The sequence below is a fragment of the Penicillium malachiteum genome, assembly GCF_028827825.1.
Source record: "Penicillium malachiteum strain IBT 17515 chromosome Unknown utg000003l:1.0-4950554.0:1.0-4952489.0, whole genome shotgun sequence".
Lineage (NCBI taxonomy): Eukaryota > Fungi > Ascomycota > Eurotiomycetes > Eurotiales > Aspergillaceae > Penicillium > Penicillium malachiteum.
In genome coordinates this window covers 372,248-392,862 of record NW_026643096.1, presented here as the reverse complement: position 1 = coordinate 392,862, position 20,615 = coordinate 372,248, and the positions used below count along the sequence as shown (strand labels likewise).

The 20,615-nt window shown below is 47.1% G+C and overlaps 7 protein-coding genes across 7 annotated transcripts; 5 read left to right on the top strand and 2 right to left on the bottom strand.

Moving 5' to 3' along the window:
- Positions 1 to 1,292: 1,292 nt before the first annotated feature.
- N7483_006468 (bZIP transcription factor) lies at positions 1,293 to 3,160 on the top strand (the record flags this gene model as incomplete). Its single annotated transcript, XM_057089905.1, has 2 exons — positions 1,293 to 2,301; positions 2,367 to 3,160. The coding sequence occupies 2 exons, from the start codon at positions 1,293 to 1,295 to the stop codon at positions 3,158 to 3,160; spliced, it is 1,803 nt and encodes a 600-aa protein (XP_056944646.1).
- A 2,391-nt stretch (positions 3,161 to 5,551) lies between these two features.
- Positions 5,552 to 7,497, top strand: mfs56 (uncharacterized protein; the record flags this gene model as incomplete). The annotated part of the gene is made up of 3 exons (XM_057089904.1): positions 5,552 to 5,840; positions 5,888 to 6,805; positions 6,878 to 7,497. 3 exons carry the CDS (start codon positions 5,552 to 5,554, stop codon positions 7,495 to 7,497), a joined length of 1,827 nt encoding a protein of 608 aa, XP_056944645.1.
- A 192-nt stretch (positions 7,498 to 7,689) lies between these two features.
- N7483_006466 (uncharacterized protein) lies at positions 7,690 to 9,126 on the bottom strand (the record flags this gene model as incomplete). Its single annotated transcript, XM_057089903.1, has 2 exons — positions 7,690 to 8,957; positions 9,018 to 9,126. 2 exons carry the CDS (start codon positions 9,124 to 9,126, stop codon positions 7,690 to 7,692), a joined length of 1,377 nt encoding a protein of 458 aa, XP_056944644.1.
- A 1,811-nt stretch (positions 9,127 to 10,937) lies between these two features.
- Positions 10,938 to 14,120, top strand: N7483_006465 (ribonuclease Z; the record flags this gene model as incomplete). The annotated part of the gene is made up of 1 exon (XM_057089902.1): positions 10,938 to 14,120. One exon carries the CDS (start codon positions 10,938 to 10,940, stop codon positions 14,118 to 14,120), a length of 3,183 nt encoding a protein of 1,060 aa, XP_056944643.1.
- An 805-nt stretch (positions 14,121 to 14,925) lies between these two features.
- N7483_006464 (putative acid phosphatase) lies at positions 14,926 to 16,419 on the top strand (the record flags this gene model as incomplete). Its single annotated transcript, XM_057089901.1, has 3 exons — positions 14,926 to 15,062; positions 15,116 to 15,448; positions 15,501 to 16,419. The coding sequence occupies 3 exons, from the start codon at positions 14,926 to 14,928 to the stop codon at positions 16,417 to 16,419; spliced, it is 1,389 nt and encodes a 462-aa protein (XP_056944642.1).
- A 142-nt stretch (positions 16,420 to 16,561) lies between these two features.
- Positions 16,562 to 17,509, bottom strand: N7483_006463 (putative short chain dehydrogenase/reductase; the record flags this gene model as incomplete). The annotated part of the gene is made up of 1 exon (XM_057089900.1): positions 16,562 to 17,509. The coding sequence occupies one exon, from the start codon at positions 17,507 to 17,509 to the stop codon at positions 16,562 to 16,564; it is 948 nt and encodes a 315-aa protein (XP_056944641.1).
- A 1,174-nt stretch (positions 17,510 to 18,683) lies between these two features.
- On the top strand, positions 18,684 to 20,546 carry N7483_006462 (uncharacterized protein; the record flags this gene model as incomplete). The annotated part of the gene is made up of 4 exons (XM_057089899.1): positions 18,684 to 18,797; positions 18,860 to 18,948; positions 19,005 to 19,298; positions 19,349 to 20,546. 4 exons carry the CDS (start codon positions 18,684 to 18,686, stop codon positions 20,544 to 20,546), a joined length of 1,695 nt encoding a protein of 564 aa, XP_056944640.1.
- Positions 20,547 to 20,615: the final 69 nt, after the last annotated feature.

Below are 20,615 nucleotides of genomic sequence, written 5' to 3'. Positions count from 1 at the left end.
CTATTTGTGTGATGGAACTTGAACCGGAACTTAATCATGTTCAATCTTTTATTTAATGCGATTCTTTTGCTATAACCTTGGAATAACTCATGAGATATACTCTTACTAGCACTAGATAAGGTGCTAGCAGGGTAAAAAGGGGCCCTGAACAGGCGCCATTGACGAGACTATCTGGATTATGCTCCATGGATAACCCAATGTAGAAACAGACCAAAATCATGCATAAATATAATTGTATAAATCAGACTAAGCGCTAGTCCAAATTAGTCCATCCGAATCTTGTTTATTTTTAATTTAATTTTATTTATTTTTTCTGAATTTCTTTTTCTCAGTGTGATCCTCCAGGGCTTAGACCTGGTTTGCCTAGCTCAACACGGGTTAGAGCCTCGGCATATCTCCCAGACGGTGGCGCTCTTGACTAGTTTAGTGTTAGAAAGTTGTATCATGATGCTGCAATTCTTAGGAAATAGGATCTCCTGTCAACTATAATTAATTGGAGATCAATACTCCAGATATCCGTATTTATGAAAATGTCCGAACACATGGCGATAAAAATGGCACAGCCACCAGCGTCATGTTTGGCCTCGGCTCCTCTCAATTGCCATGTTCCAGTCTTTGGGAGTTTCTAGTGGGGTCAAAAAATAAAATTGATATAAATAAATTATTTATTTTCGATTTTATTTTTATTATTTTTTATGATTTTATCTTTTTCTACGCCAATCATAGATTCTGTTATGGGGGGACTCCACTTAGTTAAGAGCGATTATTTTAGGGGAATTTTCTCCAAAGAAAGATGATCTTCAAAATGAGATAGGATAAAATGGGGGAATGATAGGGGGGGATTAATTGATTGATGATTAAATAAAGATAAATATATAAATGTATAAATATATAAAATCGATTTAATTCAATATACATAACTATCTCCTACCTAAAAGAACCATGGAACCCATGGTAGAAGTGGAATCTCGGAGTAAACAACACCCGTTTCAGTGCTAGCCCCCCGGACCAATCACAGCACGAAAAACATTAGGTCCCGCTGACTCATCTAAAGGACGCGCAATCCTTTTCATCTCTGGGTCTCGCTCCTTCTTAACCAACTCCTTGTATCTCCCTGTTTCCCCTGTCTCCCTACTCCATTACTCCATTCAGACCCAACCTTTTGCTTGAATCGTATTCTTTTAGCCCACTTCAGTTCTCTCGTTTATCTACTAAAAAGAAAGCCCCCCTCTTTCCCACCTATTCCTATTTCTAACGTTCGACCCCGAACGGAAAATTATTTTATTATAATCATGGCTACCCTCGCAGAGCATCCTTTGCACTCCACCGCTTCCCCCATCCCGAACATGCCCGCTAGTTACGACCAAGATCTCGACTCATTTATCAACTTCGACCAACTCGCTTACACTTCTGCTGATGCCGCCCGGCCAAAAGTCGCCTTAGCTAGTCAACCCTCGGTCGCAAGTACAGATTACAGCGTGGGCGATGCCCGGAGTGCCAGCTTCGCTTCAAGTGGACAATCTCCAATCGCTTATCAAGCCCCTAGCCATCATTACGAAGATCACCGCCAACAGACTGGTCTGGTTCCCGGTGCTTTGTCTATGAGTTACAGCCAACAAGTCAATCCTATGAACTACAACAACAACCAAGGCTTCCCCGTGAATGCTGGTGAAATGTACCCACACATGAAGCGCGAAGACGCCCCCTTTGATTTCAATGCGGCCCCGGCCCGAAACCCATCTGAGATGGATATCGAGTCCGAAGGTATCAACTCCACACCTTACTACTTCTCCGCGACTCCCGGCAATAAGAGCCAATACGTCGACCCCAACGCTCTCGGCGGCCATGAGCTGGCTCAGGCTGGTCCCTCCACTCAAGTCGGTCGCATGTACCCGGGTATGCATCAGCAGCAGGCTGCGATGGCCAAGGCTCAACAACAGCAACAGCAACAACAACAGAAGCACCAAGAGATGGTCCGTCATCAGATGCAGCAGCGCCGCATCGAGGAACCTGCTGGTGGTGCTGCCCCCGCCCGTGTGTCCCACAACCCAGACCCCATTGTCGAGGAGCGTATCTCTCGCCTCTTACAACAGATGCGCCAGAATGCTGTCGCGGCCGGCGAAGTCTCTCCATCTCCTTCGTCTATTCTCCCCCAGATGGCCAAGGCTCGCAAGGATGAGGCCGATATGGATGAGGATGAGCGTCTTCTCGCTAGTGAGGAGGGCAAGAAGCTGAGCAGCAAGGAACGTCGTCAACTGCGTAACAAGGTTTCCGCTCGTGCTTTCCGTTCTCGTCGCAAGGGTGTGTATACATCTATACTAGATTACTCCCAACATGGTGTTCAAGAAGCTAACATTTATATCCAGAGTACATTGGCCAGCTTGAGAGTGAAGTCGCCGCTCGCACCAACGAGGCTCACGAAATGCGTCTCCAGAACCGTGCCCTCTTTGAGGAGAACGCTCGTTTGAATGATCTTGCCCGTATGCTTTTGGGATCCCCTCACTTCGCCAACTTCCTGAACGAGATGCCCAAAACTGTTCCACCCCAGGTCCAGGCTCACCAGCAGGCTCAGCAACAGCCCCAGGTTCAACAACAGCAAGCCCCCAAGGAGAACAACCCTCCCCGCACCCAGGAATTTCAAATGCAACACAACCCCCAGACCAACATGGTCATGGTCCCTAACCAGTCCATGGACACCTCCATGATCAACAGTGGCTGGAACTCGGGAATTGACATGAACTACGGCAACACCCCCGTTTTCGCTATTCTGGAAGTTCCCGAGGGTCCCGCTTTTGATGCCGAGATTCTGTCTGGAAAGTCATCCGCTATGCCCTCCTCTGAGCCTAGCAAGGACGAGGCCCCGGTTATCTCTCACCCTGAAGTCGCCAGCCAGAAGTCTGACATTGGAGTTGCCAACCCCGATGTTGAGATCGACGAGTCTGATCCCGCTTTTGCTCTCTTTGTTGATTCTCCTGCCCCATCTGCTGCCTCAGAGCTTGTTTTTGAAGGTGTGCCTTCCGAGAAGTCGTCCTCTCAGTACGAACTGGTGGTGGACAACACCCATGTTTCTGCTGCTGCCCGTGCTCGATTCCACACACTCTGCTCAAGTATGGAAGCCGCCTTTGAGCGGGTTTCGTCTGTCACGTCTCATCTTCAGTGATTCCCTCCATTAGCGTCCATCTTTTTGACATCTCGTTTTTTCTTTGTATATCTCTCTTTGGTACCGGCATTTTGGTTTCCTTTATCATGGTGTGAATACCCACCACTCTTATTTGAGCTATCTTGTACTCGCCGATCGTGTCAAGCGGCCCTCGGGATTTTTTACGGCGCTATTTTTTTGTCATCATATATTGTGTATCCCGGGATGGGCTTATTGGGTGGAAATTTGGTAACGGTTATGGCGTATGTGATGGATTAGCAAAATAAGCTCAAAATTGATTATACCTATTCACTACATACTAGTATTGTTCAACCTTCCCTCTAGTTCAAGTGTTTCAGGTTTAATCGTCGTCTGGTGGGTCCTTAGTGACTTGTCAATCTTGAATCTCTCGGCGACTCAGCCCTACCTCAGCCCTGGAGCATACGTGACTGCGAACATTGGAAGTGATGAGTCTAGGCGCCCACTGGCACCTGGGCAGTAAACATCAGATCACTGGATGATCACATTGCAGATGCTAATCATTGGCGCTAATTCGCCATCACTATGCATGTTATTCATCCTATAACCTGCGATCTACTGATCACAACTTGAACCCACCTTCAAGTTGATCCGGCCAGTCATAAGTCTGATACTAGTTTAAAACACTACCCCACCTTGATCACATTTTGGATTAGATGTTGAAGGCTAACTCGCTAAGATCTTTTTCAACATTTGATCTAGGCGCTTGGATTTTGATTTCCGTACTTCCCCTCTCTACCCCGCAAGATGTATAATGGAGTTTCAAGTGGATCCGAAGGATGTAATGGATACCAAGGCTGAACCTTGGAACCTTGGAAGTGATTATTCTGCATTCCTGTATCAGCGCTAACATGTCCGAGTCAGCAACTTGAATTCGTGGATGTGCCCAGGTGATAAGGCGCACCCCTGCAGATGTCGGGTTCCCTTACCTGGCTCTCCGGCCCCGGCGTGTACACCTGGGCATGTACAAATGTACATACATAGTAATATACGAGTATGTGGAAACAGGGAGATGCCGGTAGTTAGGATACGGCTTCTTAGATACATAGAGTAGATCTATCCCGCATATCTGAGACATACAGTCGTAGTGGTGATCTTCCGATGTCACGAACTACGGACAAGACCTTAACCTTGAACTCGGAACTTGAATCTCCGGGCTTAGTCGGTATCTGATGGATTGGGGCCGCTCTCACTATTTATCATGATTAGTGACCTCGGGAGGGGCCATACGGTCCACCGGGTACCCAGGTGCCCAAGTGTCGAGGGCCGACGCTTGGTCATGCTAATGTTGTGTGGTTTCTTGGACAACTGCAAATGCCAGGTGTCACCGGGTATCAGGGCCCGCAAGCTCTAAATTTGGAGTATGGATTTGGGCTTATTCTAATAATACAATGTTGGGAGAGTACGTCCGACTCGGGCGATATGTACTAATCGAGATGGATTGTTCTTCATCTTATCCTATTTATCATCTTGCATCCTTGAACATGTCATTTTCTGTATGTCTCAATTAGGCCATCACCCTAACTATCGATGATGACAGACATCTCTAGGCAGTCATATACTTGTATAACCGAATAGAGTGACCGGTAACTATTGGTTAATACTGCGCCACTACCGATGTAAACTTGCTTGGGACTGTGTGGCTATGCTGCGAAGGGACCCGAACCATGTAATTGAGAGAAAAGTTGATTGGTTCAATATGGTGGATAATGATTCCTGACATGTACATCTACTTTTTACTACTTTTCACTAGTTTAGATCGTGCATAAACCACTTTGTTCAGGCAACCATGAGTTACTTGTAGTTAGAATATACTAGTTTTAAGTACGTGCCAGATGAGCAGGTGGCTTTGATATGATGTTGCCTAAACAATCACATCCAATATGCTAATCCTATCTAGTCCCTTATATTCATAAATTAGCCGAGGTGCCGGATTTTCGCAACTCTTACCCTTTTGGCAGAGTAAAGAGTGGATAAACCTCTTATAATGAACCATGAAAGCATGGAGTCTTCTTGACTAGTAGGTAAACTGTGCGAAATGAAAATTTTACTCCAAGGCTTAGCTTTAATTGACTTTGACACTAGACCTCCTTTAGTCGAAACTCGCGAAGGCTTCCATCTGATTGTCCACTTTCCACTCAACTTGCTTGGACTTTGTGCTGGTTGACTCCACTAATGGCTCTACATGACCAAGCTTGATCCGCTTTCTCAGGGTCATGGCTTACCATGGTTACATGTTGTTGTATATGAAGATTTTCTATGGCTTTGTACATAAGATCCTCAATTCATCTTGTCTTCTTTTCTTGTCGTGAAACAAGCATTTCATTTTCCTATCTACAAGCGACTAACCTACTTGACTGATTCGGCGAGATTATGATTTTAATATACAAAAAGATCAAAAAGCGAAATGAAAGAAAGAGACTAGAGGATCAACAGCCAGACCAACCCCAGCAACTTGAAACAACGAATGAATCTCCTGCTTCAGAAGGCCATATACCATCAACAGTCGAGAAAGATGTCTCACCGGAAGAGAAAGCCGAAAAGAAACTCAGAAGAACATATCGCTTGAAGCTCATTCTTGGTCTATTTGGTCCTTTCTGTCTTTCATCACTAGATACAACGATTGTTGCATCTGCTTTACCATACATCGCAACAGATTTCAGTATGTCTTCTAATCAACAATCTCACTACCCATACTCACCTGTATAGATCAACTCAGCCAACTAAACTGGATCATCTCATCCTTCAACCTTACCTCCGCCGCCTCCTTATTCCTCTGGGCCCAACTCACAGATCTATTCGGCAGACACAATACCCTCCAAGCAGCGACGCTCACCATGGTATTAGGATCTGCCATCTGTACTGGATCCCCAACCTCAAAATTCAGTGTCCTCCTTCTTGGCCGTGCGATACAGGGTATCGGCGCCGCAGGAGTAACTATATCCGTTCGTACGATCCTAGCAGATGGTGTCTCGCTTTCAGATTACGCGGTTAACTGGACCATCTTCGCTATTGTCGCCGGTGTGGGATTTAGTATTGGTCCCGTTATTGGTGGTTACTTGACCACTGCTTCATGGCGTTGGTGCTTCGCTATTAACCTACCCATTGGTATCCTCGCTATGATCGTGCTCCTTATCTTACTGAGAAAAGATCTGCTGGGTCCACAGCCTTTGGTTCAGTTAGATGGAAGGGATTTATCAACCCGGTCGAAACGCTTCATCGCTCGCGTTTCTACTATTGATTTTGGTGGTCAGATGCTTTTCCTTTGGGGATTTGGTCTTTTGATTCTGGGCTTGACTTGGGCTGGTGGGAATTATTCTTGGAACTCTGCTGCTGTCATTGCTCCTCTCGTTCTTGGTGGCATTATGGCTATTGCTTGGGTTGTATACGAACGCCTTATGGCTCCTGACGCCCTGTTAGCGAGAGCTTTACCAAGGCAGAAGGCTATGATGCCCTGGAAAGTACTCTCGCAACGGAATATTGCGTTGCTTTTTGCGATCAACTTCACGATGGGTGCTTCCATGTTTGCTGTTATGTATTTCATGGACTTGTACTTTGATTTGGTGGAAGGGAAAAGCTCTAGTTCTTCTGGAACGGCTTTATTGTATTTTCTTCCGGGATACGGTGGTAAGTGATCCAAGGTTTCCAATATTGTCCTCTGTTTCGATTGTCATGCTAATATCCTTTGTTCATTTGCAGGTGGTGCCTACTTCGTCATGTTTGCATGCAACTTTTGGCCTCGTCAAACCCTTCCCATCCTTCTTGTTGGTAGTATCGCCACCGCAGTTGGTATAACCGTTTTAGCATCGGCTGTTCATAAATCTCAAACAGACCTCATATACGGCATGATGGCTCTAGTGGGCTTTGGTGTTGGCAGTCGAATGAACCCTGCCTCACTCCATGGTCTAGCTTTCTTCCCAACGATGACAGCCCAGGTTACAAGTTTGGTTGCATTTGCGCTTCCGTTTGGTGGTCTGGTGGGCCTGACTATTATGTCGACCGTCTTTGAGAATAAAAGTGGTGTTGATGAGTCGGATCCTAGGAGTGGGATTAAGTGGGCGTTTGTTGCTATGATGCCGTTCATGTGGATTGGTGTGCTGTTGACTACTCTCTTGGGGAACGTGTGGCTTTTGAAAGGGGGTGGTCATGAGGTTGTGAATGGGGCTTATCTTTGGAGTTTTGTTACTCGGAAGAAGCTTGTCAGAGAGAGGCGAGACCGGAGGTTGGATCTGGGGTCTGCGGGTGAGGTGAAGGGGAAGAGTGATATTGAGGATGGAACTGGCACTGGAACTGAAGTTCGGGATCGGACTACCAGTTGATCAGATGTAGATACTTATATTTGTTGACAATGGGAGAAGAATATCAATATGTATTGGGAATATTGTTTGAATCAAAACTGGCATTCATGGGTACACAACCTCGGCACTTGCACATGTGCAATCCTCAGATGAGAGGGGTATATCCGAAACAGAATATCCAAAATGAAAGAAATGGACCATAAGTAACCCTGATTATCTTTGCCGAGGACTAACGAGACCATAAAAGTTGAGTGGATTCAAACTGAAGGCCCCATTAGACTCCAGCTTGTACTCTGGATTCTCAAATTCGAAATCAACATCCTTGATAATACTCGCCAGCGTAAAGATGGACCATCTCCATGCCCACGTCGTGCCATAGCATTGTCGTTTACCATTTCCAAAATTCCTCTTTGCTCCCATCGGAAGCTTGTCCCACTTCTCACCCATAACACGCTCCGGGATAAAGGCCTCAGGATCTTCAAAGACATCTGGATCTCGGTTCACAGTGTACAGAACCGATATGATGGCTTGATTATGTGGGATCTGATATTGACCCCCACCAAGCAATACCGGACTCTTATCATCTGTTGGAATGGGCTCGATGTTGAATCCCGGTGCCACAGCGGAAAGACGAAGAGACTCGCGGATTATAGCTTCGCAGTATTCAAGACTTTTGATATGTTCAAGTTGGAACTCCCCATCGGGACCAACGACCCGGTCAAGCTCGAGTCTTGCTTTCGCAACCGCCTCGGGATTCTTGACAAGGTAGTAGAGAGCGTATGCGACGAGGTTTGGTGCAGTCGCTGCTCCAATGAACATTGTTACCACTTCATCAATAACTCGTGATTCATCGAGTTTCTCGCCGGTCTCGGGGTCAGAATTGTTGAGTAATCCGTAGAGGAGGTCATCCCGAGATTGAAGTGGCTTCTCCTTTCGCGTTTTCACAATGTTGGCCGCGTAATCACGCATGAGCTTGATGTTATTCTTGAAGCCGCGGTCGTAGAGTAACGAGTTCAGGAGTTTTGGACGATTAGGTCGCTTCATCGCTTCATCGGTTATTGATTTCCAGGCTTGAATGAGTGGAGGCTCGGCTCCCTCGAGAACTTCGATTCTCTGATTGTAGAAGCTTTGCATGACTGATGTCATGAGTAAACGATCAAGGTCACTGGTGAAGAGAACTCGCTTCTTGGGTCCGGACGTCCATCTCTCCGTGATATCGGGGATCACTTTGGCCATATCCTTGAATCCTTGGTCTGTTGCTAGTTGTGTCACGTATGGTGCCATGATGCGATGGGCGATACCCCATATCTTTTCGGAGTCGTAAGCTGTGAAGAGACAGTCGTGGGCTAGTTGTCGCATCTCCACAATGGGGCCGACGACGCATTTTCGGAATCGTCGTTCGTCGCATATTTCTTCTAGCAGGGCGACATTGCTCACGAAAACGATCTGTTTTCCCAGAACATTAATTTTGAAAATCGGGCCTAGTAGATGTTAGATTAAATTGAATTTTTTTTAGCACAGCTATTACTTGAGACACTTACCGTATTTTTGTGAGAGTTTGATTAACGAAATCCATGTGTCGTTGGGGTTCACATCAAACACATTCCCTAGGATAGGGATTCCAGGTGGTTTGGGTATTTCCGATGTCATTTTGTTCAAGCTACTATGCACTAACAGGGGGGGCCAAGGTTCAAGGAGTTCGAACATCTGAAAGATCCAGATGTCAGGGCTGATCTGCATCATGGGATCCGGGGTCTTTATAGTAAAGGGGTATGTTGATCATTATGTTCGTCGCCTGATCATATGGGGTTAGTCAATTTACACGGTTACACGAATATGCAGCTTGACAACATTGAATGAAGATCTTCATGATGATAAGCGAGCTCTTCGATTGGACATCGGGATCGTTGAGTTGTTGTTTAGGATGATCAGAAGCGATAGGCTATGAGTTGCTCCATCACGCCCGATCCCCACTAGGAGTTCCTCAGAATTGCCGAGAAGTGCCCAGAAGTGGTCTGTATGGTCTAATGATCCGCTCCAGCTCTGAATCATCCATGCGTTACATTCCACTAGTGCTAGGCTGAAGAAGCACAGCTAGCCACATTGCAAATTTGACCTCGTGACTAACCTTGGAATATAGGCATACCCTATACCTACTCAGTAGGTATGAGTATGATCCCGGGACGACTGGCATTCTTAGCCAAGTTGGGTACTGTTATGGGACAAGTGACCTCAAATGACGTATGAGATGAATAAAAGCATCAAATGAAACAACAGTACATCTGCTTTCATCTGTAGCATTGAGTCATTAATGTATTCTCATGCAGGTGTCCAATGTACTTTAGACTCGACATGCGTGGTCAACTGGTGTACCTATAATAAGGCCCAATGATTGGGCAGATATTTCATTATGTTAAATGAACACCGGAATTAGGCTCAGACTGTACATATCCGCACATGCATCAAGGTAGATAGCCAGCGAGGTAGTAGTAGTAGGTTGGACTGGCAAAGTGATACCTTCACCTTCCTCTATCAGAGCCCTTATGTGTATAAGTACATGTATGGGTACCTACCTTAGTACCTACTACTTTACTTGTCCTTCTAGATACTAATTTCAGGGATGTCTTTTATACTACTACATATGTCCGGTAACCTTGAATAAAAGGTACCTTGTGTAGAGGAACCTTACAAGTTGATGCATGGCAAATCTACTTAGGACATTCGAGTCCAAAGCTTCTTAAGATCTAGCTACTAGTACATATAGTATTGATCACCTTCTGTATAGTGTCCATGAAAACTTGTCTGAGGTAATAAAACTAGCGATAAAGATCAAATTTAAAATGAACAATATCTTTAATGTGATGTTAGTTATGTAGTAATGATAATGGAGGCTCTTCCAAGGTTTCTACTCCATATTTGCTAAGCCCCACATTGACGGCCCGTGGAAAAGATTTCGACTTCGAATGTTCGCGACAATCTACTCTTTTCTTCTCTCCATCAATTCGCCCGGTCTGAGCCTTTCCCCTTCTTGCCTTTGATCAGTCAAGTTGGCTTCCTTCGGTGCCCGCGGTAAATTGATTACCGCGAACCCTGGCGGAATCGCTCGGCGCGTCTTTGGAACAAGTTCCCCGTTTTTGGTTCTTGGGCTACATCGCGCCTCCCAGCTCAAACTCCCTAGCTACCACCGCTCGCTTTCAACCGTTAAGCATAGTCATACAGCAAGATCCTTCATCAAACAAGTAATCTCAAGGCAGACCTCCTCGCCACCGCGATCGCCATCAGCGCCGCGTTCAGTTTCTCGAAATCCACGTACATCAGCAGCCCGCACGAGACCACTCCCGAAAGACTTTATCCTTCTCCCCTCTACTGGCTCTGCCAGATCTCGGAAATATATTCTTTGCAATCCCAAGTCACTTCAATCGCCCGAACAACCTCCCCTCCCCAAGGGACCATCCCAACCAATGAAGGCCTTCTGGCAAGTCATTGCCACGCCGACCGCGGACACGCCCGGCACCGCGATCTACCTCCATTATCCCGATAAGCGATATATCTTTGGCCAAGTGTCCGAGGGTTTCCAGCGTGCTTGTACCGAGCGCGGTGCGAAGCTTGTCAACTTAAATGATGTCTTTATCACTGGGCGCACGGAGTGGGCCAACACCGGTGGTCTCATTGGTCTCATTCTGACCCTGGCAGATGCTATAGCATCCGGAAATGCGGCCATCGAGGAACAGAATCGCAAAAAGGCTGCTCGCAAGGCCGCCCTTCAGGATACCCCCGAAGAGAAAAGACCCGCTGTTGCTCATACCCAGAACCCCAACAGGGGCCAATTGACGATCCATGGCACAACGAACCTGACTCACACCCTCGCTACTGCTCGACGATTCGTTTTCAGGAAAGGAACCCCGGTCTTCACGCAAGAATATGATTTCGAAGGCATCGCCGGCCAAACCCGTGGTGATGCGGAGGATCCCTTTGAGAAACCTACTTGGACCGACCACAACATCAAAGTCTGGGCGTTACCTATCAGACCTCAGGCTTCATCCCCCACTACTTTCAGCCCACCTACACAGCTCCGACCGCAGAGTCCACGAAAGCGCAGCCTGGATGAATTCAGAGAATCCGATGAACCTAAAACTGAGCTAGACCAGAAAGCGCAGACTCAGTTGATGCGCCAGGCTATTGTCTCAGACATGTTTAACTCAACCTGGAAAATGGATACCCTGATTGAGACCCCGCTGGCTGAAGTGAACATGCCTGCTGCAATGTTTGTGCGCAACCCGGAAACAAAGGACATGGAGCCCTACAATGGTCCTAAACCAGGTGAAGGCAAGCCATTGCCCGATATCAAGGTATTTGTTCGGCAACCTTGGCCAGGCGCGAAGATAGAAAGTTTGCCCCCCACATCTCCTTCACAGGATGCGCTCAGCTATATTGTTCGTAGCCATGATAATCGTGGAAAGTTCGATCCTAAAATGGCCAAGCAATTGAAAGTTAAGGCGGGTCCTGATTATGCTAAGTTGGCGAGGGGAGAGAGTGTTCAGTCAGAGGACGGCAAGACAATCACCTCCGATATGGTTTTGGGTGAAACTCGCCCTGGATCTGGAGTTGCCATTATGGATGTGCCCTCAGTCGAGTATGTAGAGTCATTGGTGCAACGGCCAGAGTGGAAATCCCCTGCTGTGACCACCGGACTCAAAGCATTCGTCTGGATTTTGGGTCCCGGAGTGGGTGATCACCCCAAGCTTCGAGAATTCGTGGCGCAGATGTCTCATTGCGAGCACACAGTCTCAGGCACAGACTACTCTCCGAACTACTTGGCGCTTCCAAGTGTTGCTCAAGCCGCTGTTCGCCTGGCTCGACTCAAGGGTGACAGCTACTCTATCCCTGTTCACGATAATGTGACCATTCCCCAGAACCGAGCTACTCTTCCCCGCTCTACTTCTCGATCTACCAGGTCCCAGAGCGCTCCTCCATTTAAGCCTCTTGATCCGGGATTTATCATTGATCTGGAGCCAACCTATAAACTCAACACAGATGAGGTGGTTCCCCGCCTGAACACTGCCAAGACTGTCTTCAGGATTCCCAAGTCTGTCGAGCAACGAATGAATCACATTCGCCGACGTACTACCAAAAAGGAGTTCAAGGAGGAGTTAGAAGCGTTCCGACAGGAACTGCCTGGAGGAGATGCTGAAATCACTGCTCTCGGTACAGGATCATCAGCCCCATCAAAGTACCGTAATGTTTCCGCAACCTTGGTCTATGTTCCAGGATCCGGTTATTACCTCCTTGACTGTGGTGAAAATACCCTTGGTCAGTTAGAGCGCGTGTTTGAGCCAGAGAAAGTACGTGACATTTTGCAAAATCTCCGTATGATCTGGATTAGCCATCTACACGCTGATCACCACTTGGGCACGGCTTCACTCATCAAAGCCTGGTACCGTGAGAATTACGGGGCCGATGCTAAACCGTCCACTACTCCTGAAACAGATCTGTCCAAGATCCTTAAGGAGAAGCGTCTTTTCTTGGTATCTGACGAAATGATGGTCAGTTGGATCGAAGAGTATGCTTCCGTTGAGAATTTTGGTTTCGATAAGCTTGTCTGTCTCTGCGCTTTCCCAGAACCGACTGAGATCTCTGTTGCTACCAAGTTTGGCTACAGGCATCGACACAATGGCGGGCTTCCGTTCGGTCCGAAAATGGGTAAAACTATTCTCGATTTTAACGATGACTCGTCGCCACTCACACCGCTGCTTAAATCTGCCACTGGTCTCAAAGATATTCTCACCACCTACGTAAGACACTGCCGCGGCGCTCTTGCCGCGTCTTTCGTCTTCCCAGATGGTTTCAAGGTCTCCTACTCGGGTGACTGCAGACCGTCAGACAAATTCGCATCCATCGGTCAAGATTCCACCGTGCTCATTCACGAGGCTACCTTCGAAGATGATATGGTTGGGTCCGCCCTTGCGAAGCGTCATTCCACTATGGGCGAGGCATTAGAAGTTGGACGTCGTATGGGAGCTCAGTCTATTCTCCTCACGCACTTCAGTCAGCGATACGCCAAATCCGCAAATCTAAGCAACCAGGCTGAATCCCGTGCGCGCAGCCTCTCGTCGTCTAAGAAGGATAATCCCACTCCAAGAGCAGAGGAGGATGCAGATATTCCCTTCGATGATCAAGATGAGCCCGTTGCTGCTGATTCTGGTGCTAAGCTCTTAGATGACATCCGATTTCCATCCAGGGACCGTCCTGCTCTACCCCGGAGAGCTATCAAATCTGGTCGCTCTCACCCCGCTGTTGCGGCTTGCATGGATTATCTCCGCATCAAGGTTCGGGATATCCCCATTGCACAGGCGTATGCTCCGGCTCTGGAGAAGCTCATGACTGTCATGGAGCGCGATGCTGAGTTGATTGCTGCGCAGGCGAAGAGAATTGCACTAGAGGAGGAGGAGGCCCGCAAGGCTGCGAAGACTAAGAAGTTTTCGGGCAAGAAATCTCAGGCCGCGGCTGCGGCTGTTGCCACCGTTGCTGCTGTAGCAGTTGTGGAGACACCGGAGGAGAAAAAAGAGGAGAAAGAAGATCGCAAGCATTCGCCTTACAGTGCTAGCGAGAGTGAGAGTGGATGGGAAATGAGTGATGAAGAATAAAAGCATTGAGGATGCTAGTACATATACATTCTCCACTATGCATTATACAATCAAGTTCATAATCAATCAACTGTTCAAGTCTTACATTCTTCTCTAGTTGTAGAGTTGTAAGTATTGATTAAAAGTATCCCGAAACAGCTCAGTACCACGTACTAGTAGAGGACTCAATCAAATTTGAAATTGAATCCCTACTACTTTACATTGATTCCAAGGTTGTCATGGTCAGGCTAACTTGAACCTTGGAATTTGAGGCTGTATACTCCGTACTTGCATTGTGTATAGCTCTCTCTATGATTGCGCCACCCGAGGTCTTCTCCTCACCGCCCCACTCGGAGATGTCATCTGGACCGGGGACCTCCCCGACATTCGACTCATCATCAGACATGACGACTCTCATTCCACGTGAGCCCTACTCCCCGGAGGAGCTGGAGAGGCTTTATCCAAAAGGATTGAAGCTTCAATTGGTTCAAGTGGTAAGAAATTCATTCTACTTTTCAAATTCAAGTTAGGTCTATAGCTAACGCCAGTACTCCGTAGTTCCTCCGTCATGGTAAGAGCTTAGAGCCAACTTGCGGTCAATGCAATGCAGCCACAGAATTCTGATTTAGTCCAGGTGAACGAACTCCTGTGTCTTCACGCTTCCAGAATGTATGTATATCTTATATTATCCTCATATTTCTAATATTTACTAATGTTTTCCAAAGGCCGGCTTAAGTCCATGTAACCTCCCTATCTCACCTTATGCGCAATTACCGATATACTGATACCGGGTGTAGTCTGGTCATATTGCAGTGTTGCAAAGCAGATGGTGGAAACTGCTGCGAGCAACCGAGAGCTGTCGAGCTGGAACGGATTCCAATGGCGTCGGAAGATCGAAACATTCGGTCTTAACGACGAGGCGAGAGTCGCACCTGGCCCCAATGGCGAGATTGATGGAATCTGGTTAGTAGAGAATCAGTTGGAGTATATGTGAACCAGGCTAACTGTACCCAAAGCCAGCATGGTCAGCTCACTGACAAGGGCCGAGAGACGACCTACGCCTTAGGCCAACGCCTGCGCCATCTTTATGTCGATCAACTCGGCTTTATGCCTCAGATCAAGCAGGATACTGAGGATATGTACTTGCGTGCGACCTCCATTCCCCGTGCGCTGGAGTCTATGCAACAGGCATTCTGGGGAATGTATCCACCCAACGCCCGTACCCTGGACTTCCCGCCTCCGGTTATCGTTGCCCGTCCCGTAAACGAGGAGACCCTTTTCCCAAATGAGGGTAACTGTCGCCGATTCCGACAGCTCGCTCGTCTGTTTGCTGATCGTGCCGCTGTGCGGTGTAAGTTTTACCATGACCTCACTTGATCAATCATACTAATGCGCTTCCAGGAACGAATCTGAGCAGATGGACTACCTGAATAAGATCTGGTCTAAGTATATGCCCGAGTCATCACCCAAGGTCGCTGTGGATGCCCATCCTCGTCTCTCTGGAATAATGGATACGATCAATGCCACTGATGCTCACGGGCCAGCCACAAGGCTCCCATCCGACTTTTACGACAAGAAGGGCCGCGCCATCCTTGACCGCATTGCCGTGGAAGAGTGGTTTGCCGGTTATAACGAAAGCCAGGAATACCGCAAGTTGGGTATTGGTGGTTTGATGGGTGATGTTGTTGACCGTATGGTTAGCACCGCCGTGGATGGCGGCTGGCGCAGCGAAACTTCCGCATCTGGGTCTGGTCACCCTGGTGCTGGCAAGTCTATCAAGTTCGCAATGAGTGGATGTCATGATACCACCCTCGCAGCTATTCTGTCTAGTCTCGGAGGCTTCCAGAATGAGTCATGGCCACCTTTCACTTCGTCCATCGCTGTTGAATTATTCTCCCAAGCCCCTAGCAGCCGTGCTGATGCGGGTACAATGCTTGAGGAATTCTCTAACCCCTCCGTTTCCGCTAAGAAGGGAGGTGTGCTGTCCTCCTTGTTCAGTGGAAGCAAGTCTGCGCCCCAGCAGCTCGCCCCATCTGCCACTGCCCGCGCATCGCTCGACTCCTTCCCTGATGAATCACGCGATGTCATGCGTAAGCACTACGTTCGTATCCGTTATAATGACCGGCCTGTGCGCATCCCTGGCTGCGCAGCCAAGCCCGAGAATCACCTCCCCGGAGATGATACCTTCTGCACATTGGATGCTTTCAAGAGCATTGTCGACAAGTTCACACCCCAGAGCTGGACTACCGAGTGCATATCCAATTTGGGCGAGGGCATGTTTGGACCGGGTGACTCTGAGCGCATCCCTGCTGATGCCTAGGCTGTACTTACTCTCTTGCACAGCACGTTCTATTGCACATTGATCTTGCTTTTTCGATTTCTTACTATTTTGATGCAGATAATTGGGTATTTGGTTGAACTGTAATTAATTATACACGACCTAGACTATTCAAGACAATCAATCATCCTTGTTTCTCCTTTGATTCCTGTTCCGCCTTCAACGACATCATCTTCTTCACAGTGATATTCATCAACATCCTCCGGGGAACGGCATAGAAACTCAATCCCTGAAGCCAATGCCAGAAATATGCGTATGGGATAACTTGGCCACATCCAACCCGATTTAATCCGGCCGACGCCAATACTCGTCCAGTTGGAACAAACAGATTTGTCGCAATATCAAACCCGGCTGTTTTCACTGTTCCAACTCGTAGACCCATGATGTCTACATGCCTGCCCGCGGCAACACACTCCGCTTCAAGCGCCCGCGTAAAGGTCTCGACAAAGCCCTTCGATGCGGAATAAACACTGATGTACGGCATTCCGTAGGCGGATACCGACGAGATATTCATAACAAGTCCGCGTTCTCCCTCTTCAAGTAGGGGAATTAAGACCCGCGTAATATGTAACATGAACACAGCGTTCTTGTCCATAGTCTCTTGTGCCTCTGCAAATGTGTTCCCATCTAACAAGGTATACGGCTTCGCATCCCCGCCCACATTATTCACAAGTACACTTAGATACCCTCCATTTTGCTTCAATATCTCATGTACTTGTGTTGCGATTTCATCAATGCTGGAATTCACTCCCACGACATCTAGAACCACAATCCCTGTCTTGCATCTCGGGAACTCGGCTTCTAGTTCGCGCGCGCGTCGCTCAAGCTTCTTCGCGTTTCGACCATGGAGGATTACGTTGAATCCGCGTGAACAGAGCTCCTGGCAGAATCCGAATCCGATCCCGTCTGTTGCGCCGGTTACGAGTGCCCAGTTATTGTTTGTGGGGTTGTATGTTTGAAGGGTTGAGGGGAGGAGAAAAGTGGTTGCTTCGCTGGTGAGTTGGAGACTCGTGTAGGCAAGTGTTGCGAGGCCGAGGTAGGAGAGTGGTGTTTTCCAACGTGCGAATGCCATTGTGTAGGTATTGGGAGGTTGTGTATATGGTTTTAGGGGTTGTAGTGAAGTTGGAGAAGTTAGAGGTATGGAGAAAGTATCCGTTTGATGATATCATCAATTGATGTTCACGAGTCGATAAAGAGAGTATGCAATTGATCAATTTGATTCTGGATTTGAAGTCACATGAGATGATACATCACAATTGAGGTCGAGAAAGCACCTTTTATAAGTCATTTTTTCTTGAATCGTATTTCGTTTAAAATGGTTCTTGTCATCGCGTCTTCGGTCATTTACATGCTTGTCGGCCCGTGCGGAGGCCGATCCACCGACTGTCCAGTTGACTTCGAATTGGATATTCAGGAATCTGCACTATAGACCTTCAACTTGAACATTGAAAAGGGAGTATGAAGAAATGTCAGATATCAGAATATAAGAGATGTCTAGGATCGTTCAAATGTTTTCTTTACGAATCCCAGGCTGGAACTTTACCTTTTCTTCATATACTTATCTCAGCTGCCATCTATGCTTTAGCTCTTGGTCATGAAATACTGAATCAATTGCTCATTTATGCTTATTTTGAACTCATATCAGGGCTAATAGATAGCCTGAGTAATAAAAGACTAATAGCAAGCTCAAAGTCTTGCTGTACGAAGTTTCTGGATTTGGAAAGTTTTAAGGTTGTCTTCGGCTGTTACTGGGCTTTACCACACATATGCATTTTGACATTGGCATATTTCGGGCCCAGAATTGAATAACCTTGGAAATAAAAGCACTTGAGTAATCCTGTCCAATAGAATCTTCGATAATACAAAATTACAGACTACATCATAAATTGGGGACCGTGAAGGCCAACATCGTCAACCAGGTACCTTGTGGACTAATCTACTCAACCAAACAAAACTCTCGAATTATCAGCAATATGGGGCTACTATTGATCTATTGGCCGTCTTATTACTCCACATTGTTTCTATACACCTTGGGGTCTTGTATAGATTGTTGTATCACACGAAAACTACGATTGGAATGTCCTAGACAGTGAGGAACTTGGAGACGATGCATCGAAATAGATAAAAGAGTCGCTCGCAAGGTGCTTGGGGGCGCTTAATTTCAAATTCCTTCCTGGCTTCAATTATTCTTCCTTTCTATTCTTCTAGCAACATAATACAGGAAGAGATTCGGAGTCGTATTCACTATGGTTATTGATTCGGGACGAGAGTCATTGGTCTACCATGTTCAGGTACCGGTTGAGGAGAACAATGCACCCAAGGGCCGGCAATTGCCTGTAACTCTCCTTTCTGGGTTCTTGGTAAGATACTATATCCAACTCAAGTCTTCTGAAATTGACGGATTTTCACTTACACTGCCCAGGGAAGTGGCAAGACAACCTTGCTACAGCACATCCTCAAGTCTCCTGACCATGGCATGCGCATTGCTGTCATTGTCAATGATATGAGCCAGTAAGTATCATATCTTACACCCCAATCTTGACCATTCCTAATGGGTTTCTTCATAGACTTAATATCGATGCTGCTCTCATTCGCAACCACAATATCTCTCAAACCCAGGAGAAGCTCATTCAATTACAGAATGGATGCATCTGCTGTACTCTCCGCGGTGATCTTCTCTCTGAGCTTGCACGCTTGTCAAAGAAGAATGAGGTTCAATATGTCATCATTGAAAGTACTGGTATCAGCGAGCCGATGCAAGTAGCTGAGACCTTTACAGCAGAGTTCAGTGCGGCAATGCTGGAGGCGGAAGATCAGATTGACGAAAACGACGAGGACACAAAGAAAATTCTCAACGAAATGTGAGTAGTCATATAGCATCTTGCATTGCATGTTTACTTACCAAAGTCAGCGTCGAGATGGGTGGCCTGCATACAATGGCTCGTCTTGACACTACAGTGACCGTCATCGATTCCTTCAACCTCCTCTCCAACTTCGATACCACCGAGTTTCTCTCCGACCGATACGGACGCGATGAGATCGTACCCGAAGACGAGCGAACAATCTCCGACCTTATGGTTGATCAAATTGAATTCGCGGACGTGCTCATCGTTAACAAGATTGAGACTATCGATCAACCTACCCGAGACAAAATCATGCAGCTGCTCAAGTTACTCAATCCTGATGCTAAGGTCTTGATGTCCAGTTACTCTCAGGTTGATGTGCGTGAGATCATTGCAACTGGTAAATTTGACTTTGTTCGTGCTGCTTCAGGAGCTGGTTGGCTTCGTAGTCTGCATGAGATGACTGTCCAAGTCACTGGCAATGGAAATCGCATGGCGCCCAAGCCGGAGACTCTGGAATACGGTATCAACAACTTCGTCTACACTGCTCGTCGACCATTCCACCCTCGTCGCATTTTCTCACTCCTTCATGACAAGTTTATCATTCTTCAAAGTAATGAAGTTGAGGAAGAAGATGATGAAATGGATGAGGATGAGAATGGCGAAGATACTGGGGATGAGATGGACACAGATGACGAATCTATTGAAGACTTCGATCAACCTGATCCAAAAGACATTTTGAATAACAAGCGCAATCACCCTGCCTTTGGACCTACTCTTCGGTCAAAGGGATTCTTCTGGTTAGCCACTCGACCCTTCCAGTTTGGTGAATGGAGCCAAGCAGGTGGTATGTTAACAGTTGGATGTGGAGGTCCCTGGTTTGCCGAGGTTCCTGCAGAGTCCTGGCCTGAAGATAAGGATGTGCGAGAGTCGATAGGAAATGACTTCCAGGGACCATGGGGTGATCGACGCCAGGAGATTGTGTTCATCGGCGAGGGAGTGGATCAGGAGAAGATCAGTGCTATTTTGGATGAATGTTTATTGGATGACAAGGATATGAAGCAATGGGAAAAGATCATGAAGAGTAAGAAGTTGAGTCATGAGGCTAAGACTCGGAAATTGGACAAGATTTGGGAAGATGGATGGGAGGAGTGGCCTGTCTTTGAGATTGAGGAGGAAGAGGAGGTCACTGGCGGTGGTAAGCATCGCATTAGTGAGTATCTGGGCAACTCAGATCATAAAGGTCATAAACATGGTCATCGCTAGAGAGGGTTAGATTCGGTCTAAAAGTGAATTTAAGTTGTTCCTTCAAAAATATGGCGACATAACCTGTGA